The sequence below is a fragment of the Etheostoma cragini genome, chromosome 20 (genome assembly GCF_013103735.1).
Source record: "Etheostoma cragini isolate CJK2018 chromosome 20, CSU_Ecrag_1.0, whole genome shotgun sequence".
Taxonomy (NCBI): Eukaryota; Metazoa; Chordata; class Actinopteri; order Perciformes; family Percidae; genus Etheostoma; species Etheostoma cragini.
Window position 1 is genome coordinate 14,858,452 of NC_048426.1, and position 15,559 is coordinate 14,874,010.

The 15,559-nt window shown below is 40.9% G+C and overlaps 2 protein-coding genes across 3 annotated transcripts; one reads left to right on the top strand and one right to left on the bottom strand.

Annotated features, from left to right (window-relative positions):
* The first annotated feature begins 1,588 nt into the window (after nucleotides 1–1,588).
* Nucleotides 1,589–8,135, top strand: LOC117935784 (basal body-orientation factor 1-like). Of its 2 annotated transcripts, none has more exons than XM_034858267.1 (11): nucleotides 1,589–1,789; nucleotides 1,929–2,181; nucleotides 2,279–2,344; nucleotides 3,862–4,005; nucleotides 4,114–4,194; nucleotides 4,338–4,408; nucleotides 5,406–5,550; nucleotides 6,098–6,591; nucleotides 6,800–6,904; nucleotides 7,640–7,711; nucleotides 7,891–8,135. In XM_034858267.1, exons 1-11 carry the CDS (start codon nucleotides 1,746–1,748, stop codon nucleotides 7,991–7,993), a joined length of 1,578 nt encoding a protein of 525 aa, XP_034714158.1. In that variant the 5' UTR covers nucleotides 1,589–1,745; the 3' UTR covers nucleotides 7,994–8,135. The 2 variants fall into 2 exon arrangements, with proteins under 2 accessions (XP_034714158.1, XP_034714159.1); XM_034858268.1 differs by having other exon boundaries at nucleotides 6,098–6,588.
* Nucleotides 8,136–8,341: 206 nt separating this feature from the next.
* aldh6a1 (aldehyde dehydrogenase 6 family, member A1) lies at nucleotides 8,342–15,504 on the bottom strand. The gene is made up of 12 exons (XM_034858266.1): nucleotides 15,245–15,504; nucleotides 14,472–14,513; nucleotides 14,276–14,350; nucleotides 13,480–13,641; nucleotides 13,184–13,262; nucleotides 12,383–12,685; nucleotides 11,840–11,961; nucleotides 11,047–11,236; nucleotides 10,359–10,540; nucleotides 9,771–9,950; nucleotides 8,815–8,913; nucleotides 8,342–8,718 (listed from the first exon to the last, which is right to left on the bottom strand). The coding sequence occupies exons 1-12, from the start codon at nucleotides 15,281–15,283 to the stop codon at nucleotides 8,614–8,616; spliced, it is 1,578 nt and encodes a 525-aa protein (XP_034714157.1). The 5' UTR covers nucleotides 15,284–15,504; the 3' UTR covers nucleotides 8,342–8,613.
* Nucleotides 15,505–15,559: the final 55 nt, after the last annotated feature.

Genomic DNA, 15,559 nt, shown 5'->3' on the forward strand with positions numbered 1-15,559 from the left:
TGAACAAGATAATGGAGTGAATGTTGTGGTTTTGAGCTTTCATTATATGACCTGCGCTAACTTTACATTGTTTTAGTTGGAAGAGCTTCTTCGAACATGTAAGCCAACTGCATTTACGTTGATTTCAGTGGTTTTCCCATAACTCCAGAAAAAAAAAAAAAATGTGGGGATGGCAGTGAGTTCTTTTCAGGACAACCTTGACAATACTGCTGACAGGAGCCAAATGTATTTCATGTCATTGTGTGGGTGGAGATCATGTGCAAACAGATCCTGTTTGATAGAGCCCAGAGTGAGAAGACTGTAATTACAAGAGAAGTTACCAAGAGTGTGTCAGTCCAGAGGCTGTTGAGCAGAACAGACATCTGTATCTTCCAATCTCCCACCATGAAGGAATCCGAGGTAATCAATTAGTCAACTGAAAGAAAATGAATTGCCAACCATCTTAATAATTGGTTAATTGTTAATGGGTGACAAAATGTTAAACATTTGCAAGTTCCGTTTATCAAACTTAACCTAGGGATTTGCGGTTTTTCCATATCATAGTGATTGACAAAGAAATGTAACATCATTGGGTTAGGGACTCTTGGTTGGACACCTTGTCCTTGGTTGTGAGGATTATTTGACAACATTTTCTGATATTTTACAGACTGTACCATTTAAAAATCTGTATTAATGTATTATTGCTGGTGTATGATTTGTGATAAAGTCATCTTATTGGGACACTGGGATATTACAGAGCCAAATATTACCATAATTACGGAACCTCCTTTTCTTAATGAAACAAGTCAAAACATCTTCTGTGAAAAAGGCCTATTATAGAGTGTCACCACTGTTGTGATGTTTGTTCTTATATTACACTTGCTTTGAAAAAGATCAAGTGTGGTCAAAACATTGGTGATACAAAAACATCTTTGTGCATTGTGTTATTTTTTATGTAAAATTTTAATTTTAATTTTCTGTCACACCCTTGTGTATTACAAACCTGAACATGGCTGTATTTTACATACGTGTATAACTCTCACTGAATAATCACTCAATGCCCAACTATGCATGTAAAGCAGTTATATTGATACAAGACAACAAACAGTGTAGACTTGCACTTACCAGGCGAAATCATCAGTAGGCCTGTAGTATTTTTCAAGTCAGTTGAGTTTGTAGTTAAGATCTTAGTTATTTATGTCTTTAAGTAGGCCTACCTCTATGCAAGTCCTTGTTATTGTATGATGCATGATTCATATGTCACGGCTTTCTCACTTAGTATTGTTGAAGTATTTATTCTATCCATCTATCAATCTATGAATCTATCTATCCATCTATCCATCTATCAATCTATCTATCTATCTATCTATTTATCTATCATCTGAGGGCCCACAGGTCATGCTGATAGCAGTCTTTGGCTTATAATTACCATTACTAATTTCATAAAGTTAATGTGCATTTTCTGCCATCTTTGTCATAAGGTGACTAAACACCAGAATTTGCATACAGAAAACAAGCTTGAATAGAATGTGTGTATTATACAGTACGCCTAGGCCTGGACTATTTAGGTTACTAAACGTAGGCAGAAACATCTGACCGTTCCCTCGGTTACAGCGTCTTCATGGCAACAACACACAACACTAAACATTCACAGCGGGTTACACAGGAGCAGTTACTTGTTACCTATAGCCAAACTGTTCCTTGTATTATTATTTATTATTCCTTTGTTATTTTCTGTAGTATTATATCTTGTAAAAGTAGCAGCGATGCCGAAGAAGAAATTCGCCAAAGTAAAGAGGGCGAAAGCCGGGTAAGTGCGTAGCCTAGGTATACTTTGTTTTCGTTGTTGTTGTTTTTACCGCATACAATGAATTGAACGTAATGAAATTAAATTTACGTAAATTTAAGTTCAAACGAAAACTAGAACTACACCCTGTATTTCGTTACAGGAAAGGAAAGAAAGAAAGCAAGCAGGAGTCAAAAACAGACAAAGAGTCTGATATCGACAAAGCCAAGGCCAACGCTGCGCTTTGGGAGCTGAGGTTACAGGTCAACGACCAGTCGCTCGTGCAGTACCGCGAGGCTTGTCGCAAGTTGGCACGCGCAAACGAGGAGCTCACCAACCAACTGTACCGCGCGGAGAAGGACACAATCGATATAACTGGCTTTCTGAAGAGACAAGATGCAGCTAAAGATGAGAAGGTCGTTAAGAAACCTTAGTGTGTGTCGGTAATAGCTAGCTAGTAAATGAACGTGATATGAACGACTCAGCTGTTGTTAACAAACTTATTTTAAACAGATCAATACGCTGCAGAAAAAACTCAAAAGCCAAGAGGCAGGTGCACAGGAAGAGCACAACAAACTGGTGAGTTCCTTTAAAAAACACATCTACAACGAAATAAATACCAAAACATACTGAAGCTAGCTCGTTCATAGATCAGCCAACTTTTTACGCTACAGCATTTGCTGTGATTTATGTGCGTAAAAAATGTGCTGCGCTGTGTCTTAACAGCTGTATTGTGTGTAATTATGTTGACATTTATTATTTAAGAAAACAACAACCCAACAAAGCGACCATAAAACAAAAAAAACCCCATCACATTCAGAGTTACAATGCTATTTTAATCTAGGTCAGTGGTCACAGAAAAATTAAAAGTGCTTGCTTGGGAAAAGGCAGTCACACTGCTGGTCTTGATGTGTTAACCATGCCTCACATCGCACAAAGATTCTTCTTCCAAAATACCAGTTTAAGTTGCAAAATATACACCAAAGGAACCTATTTTGACTTTCTTTATTCTCACTGACCTCTGCGGTTGGTAGTTCAGATCAAGCTATCAAACTGGCATGCCAGAATTCAAGTGACAATTCTAGACAAAAAGATACCTAAAAAACATTGGCCTCTTTTGCTATGCAGCTGTTTTCCATCTTCCAGCTCTTACTTCATGCTGGTAAAACGGAGTCCAATAAGCTTCCGAGGAGGAAAAAAGAGGCATGGTCTGGACCAACTTGAAACATCCCTATTTTAGACATGCATGGAACTGTCATGTCCAGTTAGGGGAACAAATACTGTCATGTGGTTGACTCTAAACATGTGACTGTTCACAGCCCTTTTCTCATTGTGAGGTGATAAAATGGTTCATCTTGAAAACTGACTGAGCTAATGGAAATTACTCCCTCGAAGGCACTCAGGAAGCATGAATGCCCTGGCCTTTGTCTAAGGAGAGACATGAGAAAATGTTCTGAGCATTGACCAATTCAGTCAGTCAGCCAAATAATTATTCTTGAAAGACTTGTCCGACTGTATTTACTGCACTTCATGAGGAAAAGTCAGATGCATGCAACACAAATCACTTTGAACTCAAAAGTAGTGAATGTTGCTTTGGGGGAAGTTGACTATTTGGTAGATAACAGTGAAAATTGCATATGATGCAAACCAACTTGCATAAAGATTGGTGCATTGATGTAGATGAAGAGAATACAGAGTTATGTGAAGAATAACGATTAGGCCTAAAGTTGTAATCAGATGGTTGATAACCTCTCATTTAGTCATTATGAACATGCTTGTGGTTGTGTGTTTTGCTAGTCTCTCATGACTTTGGTCATTTTGTCACATTTCTGCTCCAAATGGCTTTTCCACAGTAGCATCTTGAGGTATTACGCCTGACTGGTCTGTGCTTAAGTTGGTTTGCAAAAGAGTATGGCCTGTGTGAACTTTGGTATGATCTTTTTCCTTAACCTAAACAAGTTGCATTTATGGGAACTTTGCAGAATCTCTACTATATAATGCAGATTATCTGAGACATTTTTTACACTTTAGGTATGCATTTAATATATGTCAAATGTTTTTCATTGTGTGTATCTAACATGCTTGGTTTCCAACAGGTTTATGATTACACAGTTCAAATCAATGAGATGAAGGAACTGTTCAGAAAGAAGTCCAGTGACTTTAACATGATCCACGATGGGATGGAGAAAATTCAGCAGTTTGAGAAGAGTAAAGCCCAGATGGAGCAGGAGCTCAGTGATGTGAGGAAAATAAAACACAGTATAGTGTTTAAGTGTTTCCCACGAAGAGTCATTGTTCTTTTTGTCATGCTGTTGAAGCCACCAATAACTATGACCTTTTTTTTGTAGATTAGAGAAAAAATGGAAGTTGCTGACAAGGAGCACAGGGAAAACCTTAACAAAATACAGTACAAATTCTTCAAAGAAAAGGTACAGTATATGTTCAAGTCAAATGATCCTAGCCAAACCGTTAGGTAGTTGTGGATACCTGGCTCTCTGTTCCTGGACAGACGAGGCAATATTTTATCCCAGCTGTACCACTCACTAAGTGAGTTTTACAAATGTCCCCGCAGGATCGCCTGGAGAGGGAAGCTAAGCAAACGATAGCACTGGTGGTGGAGAGGGCCCACAATGAGGCCATTGTGTGAGTGTGTTTCCTCTTTTCCTTTACAATCTAATTGTATATTTTTACTTTAAACTGCACTTTGATGTCCTTAGAATGCAAAGAATATTATATATTTATATATAAATATATATATATATATATATATATATATATATATATATAACTAGAACTAATGTTATTTTCCTGACCACACTGGTTGGTCATGTTCAGATAGTGTACATGACCGAAGCCAATGATCACATCTTCAGCCGCCTCAGGACCAGGAGAGTGTAATGCATGTGGGGAAGAACATAGTTTATTACTCTTGAGGCCATGAAGTGTAAATTTCTCCTCCACTATGTTTAGTTAGTTTGTACAGGTCATGAAACATCAACATTGATACTGGTGTGGTCCTGCCGGTTTGGCGTTGGAGTCAGTAATTGATTTAAGTACACTAAAGCCGCCTACAGATGATATGCGATTTCCTCTCTGGACACTGCTAGGTAGGGCGCAGAACAGCAGAGATCAAAGCGCAGCGCAAGTTAACATCATCAAGGGTGGCAAGGAAGCTATTTCCTGTTGCTAGGTAATGACATTCTGTTATCTCATTGGTTGCGCTTTGGAAAAATCAGCGGCAAACTAGGTCAAAGTTGAAATAATTTGAACTTTGAGCACAGGGCAAAGCGGCAAATCTGAGCGGCATGGGGTAGCGCAGCGCGTAGTTGTGCGGCACCGCTCTCCTCACAGGAAATCAGAGGAAAAAGACTGAGGGCAAAAATGTGTGATATGCTTTACATACCCTCTGGTTCTGAAATAAAAGTTTAAAGATCAGAACCCAATAGCCTTACATTACCACCCTGACTGATAAAGTCTCCAAATATTTCATAAAGCATTTCCTAACACTCCATGCAGATTAAAATCATTCTAAAATCTTTTACAAATCATGGTTGGCATGAAATAAAGATTCATAGGGATGTGTTCATAATCAGAGACAAATTTGCTAGAGACTTTTTTGTTTCTCCTGTAAACTATTTAGGCAGTTGGACGACGCCTCGCGCTCTGTGTTCAAGGAGAATGTCCGTCTCAATGAAGCGCTGAAATATCACATAAAGGAGGCAGAGGATCTTCACATATTGACAAATTCAATGGCTAAGGAGAATGCCTCCCTGGAACTGGACAAGGTATGTTTGAGCCTTAGGACAGCAAACAGCAGTGTTACTATTAGGCAGCTTTGTGTCCTTGGAGAGAGACCAATCATCTCCATAAAGTCATTTTCAATCATTTAAGGTATGAATCCCTTGACCTGTACCTCGCAGAATATATTTCAGGTGGTTTTTCCCTTGTGTTGTTGACTTGTGCTGACCCTGTGTATTTTACTTGTGGTCCTACTCCTACCCCTCCACCTCCTGAGTACTATCCAGCCTCTCAGTGGTCAATGGTTGTGGTGAGTTTCCACTGGTGTGTGGGTTCAAATTCAGTGGCTTCTTCTTCGCAAATAAATATTGGGCACGTTAATCATACCTGATGATGACAGTAAATGAAGGAAGTAAATCCACCATGTTGAAGCTTTGGCCACTCACTCAGCAGCACAGGCTAGCACACAGACCATTATCTGTTCTAGCTTTACATCCGCATGAAAAGGAAAGAATTTTCCCAAAGTTAGCTCAGTGTCAAGGAGATCAGTGTCTTTTTTTTTTTATTACTTTGCTCTTCTGTCTACTTACCCAGAACACGTTTGAGTTGATGGTAAAGAAAAACGCAGCTCATATGGAGGCCCAAAATAAGGAGCTCTCTAAACTGAGGGCCAAGGTCGCTTCCCTGGAGCAGACCCTGGAGCGAAAAGCTGGGGAGGCTAAGAGAGAGGAGAAGAAGGAGAAAGAGAAGACCCTGGTCAGCATCCAGGCCAGCCAGGTAGAGTTGGAGAAGCTGCAGAAAGTGCTTTCTATGCGGGAGAGCGAATTGGGGCACATCAAGCGGCTAGCAAGCACCATTGTAGAGCAGCGCACAGAGCTGGAGCAGTTCTTCCACGAGGCACTGGCTCAGGTGAAGCAGGAGATCATGGCCAGCAGGTTGCAATACAAAAAGGAGGCACTACATGCTTATCGCTGTAGGGTGAGAGAAGCCACAGCCGGAAGACTAAAGTTCCCACCCATCCGCACCTTTCATAAAGGCCCCCACAGTACCAACTCTGTCTATTCAGACATGGAGGCGGCTGCAAGGTGGTAGGTCCACTTCCTTTCATGTCCATTTACCTGGGAAAGTCTTGTTGATATTTGAAATACCTTGTGTATAAATCAGTGCCAAGTCACCTGCAGCTCATTCAGTGGTCATCTAACTATAAAACTCTTCATAGTTTATCTTAATACAGCAGATACTTTACATAAATATGTACATCAACATTCATTTTTATTTCCTCCACCTGTTTTTAAGGACTCATCAACCAGACAGCAAAGTTGAAATCTCCGATCTGACTTGGGAGCACAAGGAACAAGTGCTCAGGCTTCTCTTTGCTAAAATGAATAGACAGAGGGAAAGGTAATTAAACCTCCAAATAAGTGCATTATGTGTGTCTTAAAATACGTGCTTGTTTATGGCTCATAAACTTCATCCTAAATAATACTCTACAATCCACTTGTAATCCCCTGAAAATGGACTGAAACTTGTGGATCAATTGAAGAACAAAGTGCATTGACACCAAGTACTAGGTCAGGCTGAACTTCTGGTGACTCCTCCCTCTTTTTAATGTTTTATACAGCCATTTTCTCAGCAGAAGAGGATACCATAAAGCATCAGTTAGGCTTCAACCAATTTTCTTTTCCATCCAGCTGCTTAAAAAGAATGAGAGTCTGGGCACAATAGTAAAAATAGGCCCAGCCACAGAGTCGTGTGCTTGGAAACAAACATCTGGTCACGTCGATTTGCTTTCAGCCCATTGGCCCCTCTTCACATGCACTTGCAGTTTATTTTGTTCTTTGAACGCTTGTGGTTAGAGAGCAGCAGCTGGTAACATGATTTTGAGAACGGAGTGTGCAGGGGATCTGAATGTATGTGGGTATGGCGGGCAAGAGGTGTATATTCATGTTAACAGTGGTCTGGAACCTATACCAGCATAATAAAACTCAGTAGTATCCAGGTCCATGTGATTTGTTGACCCAGAATAACCCCATCACCAAGACAGGCTGAATGCCTGTTTTAGCCATCAGTCTTCTAAAACATGGCTTTTCACTATGAGGTTCTGCATTTAACCGCAGCTCTGCATTTTCCTGATAGGAAAGCCAGCCAACATATGGCTTTGTCTGCCTCCTCTGAGAAGAAGAGCCTTATTGACAGCGACGCTGCCGGGTAAGATACTAGAGGAATGTACAAGAATTCAAGTTCTACCTCATCCTTGCAATTATGAAGCCTGTGCAGATTTATTGATGCCACATTCCATGTTTAGCTGAAAAAGCATTGGCTGTGAGAACATGAGTGCCTACGTGTGATTTACATTTTAGCATTGCATAATGTTGACTGTCTTCCAGAATTAGAGAGGAGCTCTCCCCGGCGACCTTCATAACCCAGGCGCCTGAGCCTGTGTTACTCTTAAACCCAAACTGCCTGCCGGATATACACAACACCACATGACCTCTGCGTGGCTGGCACATTGCACATCACACTCTGGATTGTTTGCCTCTGCTTTGTACGTTCCCCACTGAGTGTCAATTATGTGTGTAGTAGAATGCAAGATGTTTGTTTGTGCTCATTATAAATATCCTACCATGCATGTGCAGTACATATGGCTTGAGAGTACTCATTCATACGTGAAGCTTGTTTGAATTTTGTCACAATCCATTTGAAAGGATCTGTTGCCTCAAAAAAAAAAAAAAAACAGTACTGATCTTAAAACATACACCAGATAATATCCGAGATGTCTTAACCACCATTGGATAAGTGGAATACAATGTGGTGTCCATGGCAACAAGTACAGACGAGTTTCAATATACTGGTATTATATTTGAGGAAATGATATTGATGCAAAAAAATTGCCTCAGCTGTACAGATCTTTTGCATAGATAAAATCTTGGACGCAGCAGTTCCCATTAACAGTACCTATACATACACATCTAATATAAAGTCTTTAAAAGGAGATTATTATTTAATAACTTGTATTAGGGAACTATTCACATTGAACATAAGTGTCCTGTATGTGGTAGGGGTTTCTAGGTCTTCTGGCTTATCGGACTGAACAGCAGCACTTGGAGTATTTAGCGTCCCATGGTCGGCATGGTAACTGCAGGACTTTTCAAGGAAGCGTCTTCAGCTTTCCATTGTGAGGTTACAGTTTTGATCTGTGTGTAGAACTGAATGCCCTGTAGAGAAAAAATAAATATGTTTAAAAACTTAAGCTGCTACATCAGTGTATTTCTTATACCTTTAACAATAGGGTGCATTTGTTTATTTCATACTTGTTTTCCGTAGAAGTTTATGTCCCCTCGGAAAGATCCTCTTGATCCAGTAAAGGAGAACATAGGCAGGGGAACAGGAATGGGAACATTGACTCCAACCTGTAGAAAACAAGTATTTTCCCTTTCATTTCCATAAGTGTAAGCTTTGTACAATTCCCCATTATCCTAAATTGCTAGGATGAGGTAGATGCAGCTGATGAGAGATGTGGTATATCCATGCTGTTTAAAAAAGCAAGCTTACATGATCTCACTAAACAAAGCTAAACCTGTGGCTTATATTTGCAGTTTTGAAAGCACAACATGTTCTTATGGAAGGGAAGAAAAACTAAATAAAAATGTTGTTATGAAGGCAATATAGACATGGCATGGGTCACAATGTTTGAAACAGTGGGAATAGATTTGGACACAACTTTTGGCGAACGCGCAGAGAGGAAAAGAAGAAGGAAAAAAGTAGATGTTTGTTGCATCGAGGTTTGGAGAGGAGAAAAGCACATGGCCTGCACAGCATTCCCCGACATGTGAACAGCAAACACAAGGCATAACTAAGGCTCCACAGGCAAACAAACAGGGTAAAAGCTGGCCATATTTACGCTAAAACATTGAACAGGACCCTAGGAATCCCTTTTAAAGTTTCCTCATTGAAAACTACCTGGAAAAATGTTTCTATGTCCCCCTGTAATCTTTTAATGGACACATATTTGCTGTAGCTATTTGTAGTCTTGACTGGTGGGAAGGGGGTTACCAAATGTGTGTATGTTCGTTGTGTATATTAGGTTAGGCGCAAACAAGGCTATACTTGTTTGGAAAATACGTTTTTTTTTAACGCGTGTGAAGGTTTTCAAAACAGAAATGTGATGTGCTCCCTACTTGAGATGCTGGATAGACATGACAGAGGGATGTGAATGTCTCCTTTCTCCCAAAACAGAGGAACACATTTGGAGGCTGCAGCCACTCACCTGGCCCACGTCCACCTCGTGAGTGTATTTGCGTGCAGTGGCGCCATTTGTGGTGAAGATAGCTGTACCGTTGCCATAGAGGTTCCTGTTGACCAAATTGATGGCATCATCCAGAGTGTCTGCCTCAAGAACAACCAACACAGGCCCGAAGATCTCTTCCTTGTAGCACTTCATCTCTGGCTGGGCAAGCACAAAAGGGAACATTTTGACTGGCAGTTTAGTGTTGGAGTGGTTCTTAACCCTCATGTTGTCCTTGGGTCAAATCTGACCAGTTTTCAACGTTTTTTTAATAGTAGAAACGATGGGATGTTGAAAAAAGCATTATAAAAAAAAAACAGAACAAAAAGTTGTGAAAATAACAAAAACATCCAAAAAACAAAAAAAGCACCCAAAACATTTTAAAAAAAAAAAAGTGACAAAACATTGGAAAAAGGCGACAAAACATCAGAGCAAGCAATATCAATTTTGAAAAAAGGGACCCAAAAAGACAACAACAAGGAGGTGGAAGGAACCAAGAGAACACGATGGTTATTGGTACTTGGCTGCAAATACATACTATGTGTACATAAAGACATTAAACCCACTTACTGTGACATTGCTGATGATGGTGGGACCCACAAAGTTGCCTTTCTCGTAACCCTTGACCTTGACGTTTCGGCCATCCAGGAGCACGGTAGCGCCCTCATCCACACCACTCTGGATCAGATTGCAGACTCTTTCCTTGGCCTGCGGAGAGATCAGAGGGCCCACGTCTGCACCAGGCTGGTCTCCTAGCAGGGTCCCAAAAACAACCAGCTATAGGGTTACATACTATGGCAGTCACATGATGTGAGCACATCATACCAAGACTTATGCGGGCACTGCCTTACATCTTTTTCCACAAACATTCAAAAACCAGGACGAGGGGCACCCTGAGGCACTCCCTCAAAAATGGATACTTACGGTTTTCCTGCATTCTACAATAATACAAGTCCATATCACTGCACACAGGGATAATTATTCTCTATTTTACTTCACATCAACTTCCTTTAACAGATTTGGTGCTCTGAACCGCTATTTAGGTCTAAGCCGCAGATTTGGCCACAAATTTGCAGCCGGGCTGACTCAACGAGCCCTCTCTTCCAGCTGACTCCAATGTGAAGTTAAAACAGGGCAAGAAGGCGAGAGGTGTGGTTAGGGCAGCATGGGTGGCCACTGGATGACTAAACCAAAGGCCCTCGGGCGAATGGGCAAAGGAGAGACAGAGATGAAGGGGCGAGCTGACAGGGCGCGGTACCTGCGTTGACGCGCAGAGCTTTGGAGCGCTCCACCAGCTCCGGCAGCCAGCTCCGTGCCTCGGCCACCAGGATGGCTGCGGAGAGAGCCATGCAGCGCTGTCCTGCTGCACCGAACGCTGCGCCCACAAGCTGGTTCAGAGTGTTCTCCTTGTTGGCATCAGGCATCACCACACCATGGTTCTTGGCTCCCTATAGTACAAGAGAAGTGGTTAACCTTCTGCTGTCTGATCTCCATATTACAGCAGCTGGTTAGTCCCAAGTGAAAACATAAAATACAGAAATGGTATACAAACAACTTGCACATTTTATGTAGCATTCGTTCCACATTTTAGTCAATATAACAGAGAGGGTTGATGGACACTAGCCTAAATAAACAAAACATTTATAATTGTGGCTCTTTAGCGGCAGTATCTATCTATATTAGTGTAATTAATTTAATGCCTTTGATGTTTATGTAGCCAACCTTAGCTTTTTTCTTCTTTTTTTTAATTCAGTGCTTGTTTGGGTTGTTTTTTGTTTAGGACACTTGTAACTGTAATTATCATTATCTATATTATTCTTCACGTGAGATTCCTTCTATAAGCCCCAAAAGGTTTTTGTAATCTCACCAATCTTCATTATTTCATTTTGGTGTGTCACTGTTGTCTTGATTCTATTGTGTAAAATAAACAAATTCAAATACCTGTTTTGCAACTTCACTGATCTGCTGGCATTGAGGAGGATCGAAAATACAGGAATCTGTTGGCCAATGCTGCCACCTTCTGGACATTTACACCTGTGTAGAACACTCACCATGTTTGACTGGACCCTCTTGCCATGTTTAGAGCCCCTCTGGTAAATGTACTCCCCAGCTTGATTTGAGCCAACAAAGCTGATTGCCTTGATAGCCGGATGGTCACAGATGAAATTCACAGCTGTTGCAGAAAGACAGTTATAGAAACGGTATTATCTGAGATATCTTTTGTTTTTTAATGAATTACAATATTTAATATACACTGAGCATTCAAATATTGTCTCAAATTATCTGCATTACAATGAATATGACAAAAGAAAAAGGGACAATTGTTTTATATATACACTAGCCTACGTATAATTGGTTTTCTAACTAATGTTTTGGACATACTAAAATATCTCATATACTGTTTTAGCCTACTAAATTGCATGTTAGTAAGGAATTTCATACAGTCTTAATGAATTAGGTCATCTTTTGTCTCTGCTGTGAATAATACAGTTTCATGATATATACTGTGTTGTATCTACACTACAGATAAGGTTTAGACAAAACCAGTAGGTTTTGAAAACAACTGGCTAAAGGTAACAGAGGCCGAGTCTTACCAGCGTGTTGGCCGTGGATGATGTTGAGCGTCCCGTCTGGCGCACCGGCATCCTGCAGCATCCTGGCTAGCAGCATTGCGCAGGCCGGCACCCGCTCCGACGGCTTCAGCAGGTAGGTGTTGCCGCACACCATGCCCATGGGGAACATCCACAAAGGGATCATGGCAGGGAAGTTGAAGGGTGCGATGCCTGCACACACCCCAATGGGCAGGCGGTATGTGTAGGTGTCCATGTCCTTGGTGATGGAGGGCAGGGTTTCACCGAGCATCAGAGAGGTGATGCTGCAGGCGTGCTCCACGACCTCTGCAAAGACAGAGCAACACATGAACTAACTGTTTATGTGTGGTATATTTATAATCAGACATTCTAAATTATATATTTTTTTGAAGTGATTGGGTACAGGCAAGCTGTGTGTGAGAATGAGATCTGCTTTACTGAGACAATTATTGACGGTGTTGACTTTGTGTGGATGCTAAGCCAATGTCTGCACAGTAAAATGTCTTCATATTCTCCAAAAAAAGAGAGAAATTAGGATTCTCCTTCAATGTAACGGGGTGTACAGCCTCAAAAATAGTTTTATACCTTTCCAAAATATAGTGGAAAGGTATAAAGAACAGCAATAATTAGTGAGAATCATTTAAAGGGTTAATGAACAAACCCGCCCTTTGTTCTGGTTGAGTATAACTCATTAACTATTATCGCAACCACAAAGTGAAAGCCTGCATAACATGCAACCGTTAAACCATTTTTTGCCCTTTGTAAAGTTGTGTGTGCGCTTTTGTGTAAGTAAGATAAACTTACGCAACCCTCTGAACACATCCCCCTCTGCATCTGCAAGGGTCTTGCCCTGTTCCACTGTGATGGCCTTGGCAAGTTCTTTCTGAAACACAAGACGACCCACATGTCATTCCTTTGCTTTAGATTTAATATAACCTGAAGTTTTAGTATAAAAGATAAACAGCAGGCTCTTAACTAATGTCGAAAAGCTGATTTGAAAAAGATGTAGTTGTTTAACTTAAGGAATTCAAGTTGAACATTGCTAAACAGGAAACTCTTGTTTTCAGTTGAACCTATGCTTTCATGACCCTTTGACTTACAATGTTGTCCTTGATAAGCTGCTGATAGCGCAGAAAGACCTGCTGCCGAGTCAAGACGGAGGTCTTAGACCAGGAGTGAAAGGCTCTGGAGCACGAGTCCACGGCAGCCAACATCTCCTCCTGGGTGGCTTTGGGTACACGGGCAATCACCTCGTTGGTAGCCTGTAGAGGAGGGAAGGAAGAATGAGTAAATTCATATTATTCCTCTAAAGATTACTTAGTTTCAAACGTTAGGTAACAGGTAAATCCTAGCAGATGTTTAACGGGATATGCACGATTTCATAAATCTGCAGGTCAGAGTTTATCAGATACTAATTACAGGATTTCCCCATTTAATCCTTAAACATGTATGATTGATAGGTTTTGACTTGTTATCCAAGTGTAGCTGAGGTTTAAGTAATATTTCTTAGGGACTGTGTTGTTTTATGTGTTTTCCACTGTAAAATACTCAGATATACATTCAGATGTGTAAATATTTAGCAAAATATACTGTGTATGCATCTGCTCATATAGATAGTTAAGCCAAACACACATTTCTAAATTTGCAATTTTACTACAAGTTACTTTTGGATGTTATAAACACTGAAACCAGCTTGTATTAACAAGCACATATGCAGTTATCGTTATGTAACAGGTTGAACAAGCCATAGATTTGCTACTCTAAAACCTGTAAGCACTACCAAACCGAAGCATCCTAAAACCCCTCCAGCTACAGCAGGATAAACCTAACAACTACATATGTGGATGTTGCTAAGTAAAGTGCAGTTACACAACCCAGGCCAGATGAAATACTTACTGGATTGTGAATATCTAGCCATTCTGATGTTTTGGATTCAACAAACTTCCCATCAATGAACAGCTTGGTGGTGGGCTGTGATGAGAGAGGTTACACAACATCTGCCTTTAGTCAGGAGTTTAACTGTCCATGCATGACACTTGTTGTAAAGTGTAATGGCAGTCTGACAGTTAAGTGCACACTGTTCTAAACTCACCACTGAGGAAGAGTAGCACATGCGGCCAACTTTTAATGGGACCTGAGAAAGAAACAGAGCAGAGTCTGAAATCAGCAAATGCTATATTTGTTATCTACTATCCAAAAACTAAAGTCGTAAGTGAAGTTTACCTAATTTGTAAAACCTTTAAATACACAAAACCAGTCATTTCCAGTTGTAGCCTGGACGCCTGCAAGATTAATGAGCGACTACAAAGGCTTGAAGGGGACAAAGTCAAGCTGACTGGAATAATGAATGCAGTGTCAGTGTAGCTGGCAAGTACAACGACAGCTGAAGTAGGCCACTTGATTCTAGTATAAATCAGCTATACTAGAATCAGCTCATCTTTTTGGGGGGGGGGGGCAGGGTCATTTTTTTTAGGACTTTATTTTGATAGGACAGCTCAAGACATGAAAGGGGGTAGAAAGAGAGGGGAGAATGACATGCAGCAAAGGGCCGCAGGTGGGAGTTGAACCCACGACTGCTGGGTCGAGGAGTAAACCACACGTGGGCGCTACCAAATGAACTACCCAGGAGCCCTGATGGTACATTGTCAAAAAGCCGATCGTCACATTTAAAATCCTGAAGTAGAAGAAAGAAGTTGAATTAATCCCATCTGTGAATCTAAATCAAGTGTGTGAACAACCCAGATCTAAATCCTGCAAGCACATGACACCTTGCACCTTTGTAAACAATGATCATCTGACAAACCGTCCTGCGTCATTTGCAACCGTGAAGAGTTTGAAAGCTGTAACAACATTTTTAAATCCTACCTTAGCCTTTAGCACAGATCTTAATGCGGTTGTCGCCATTGTGGAAATGTTACTATGAACTTGATTTGCCCAGCTCAGCAGGTAGGACAGTGGCCAGGCGAAGACGGCATTCTGCCTCACAGAGAGGTATTATCTGTGGGCGGGCTCTGAGGATGTGTGAGGCTTGCTATTCGCTTCATGTTCGCACTCCCATGAAAAACGCAGCCCGATTGGTAAACTGTGGGTGTAAAATATCCAATCTCTATTCAAGGTTTTAGATAATCCCGCTATAGCCGTGGAACTCAACTAGTCACTGGATTAAAAAAAACTAACGTT

Bases quoted from the DNA above. Each gene is read 5' to 3' on its own strand.
- aldh6a1 (XM_034858266.1), bottom strand. From the start codon at position 15,283: ATGGCGACAACCGCATTAAGATCTGTGCTAAAGGCTAAG. The intron at 14,514-15,244 runs GTAGGATTTAAA...TTTCTTTCTCAG, and splicing joins GATCTGTGCTAAAGGCTAAG to GTCCCATTAAAAGTTGGCCG. The intron at 14,351-14,471 runs GTGAGTTTAGAA...CTCTCATCACAG, and splicing joins TGTGCTACTCTTCCTCAGTG to CCCACCACCAAGCTGTTCAT.
- LOC117935784 (XM_034858267.1), top strand. From the start codon at position 1,746: ATGCCGAAGAAGAAATTCGCCAAAGTAAAGAGGGCGAAAGCCGG. The intron at 5,551-6,097 runs GTATGTTTGAGC...CTACTTACCCAG, and splicing joins CCTCCCTGGAACTGGACAAG to AACACGTTTGAGTTGATGGT. The intron at 7,712-7,890 runs GTAAGATACTAG...ACTGTCTTCCAG, and splicing joins ATTGACAGCGACGCTGCCGG to AATTAGAGAGGAGCTCTCCC.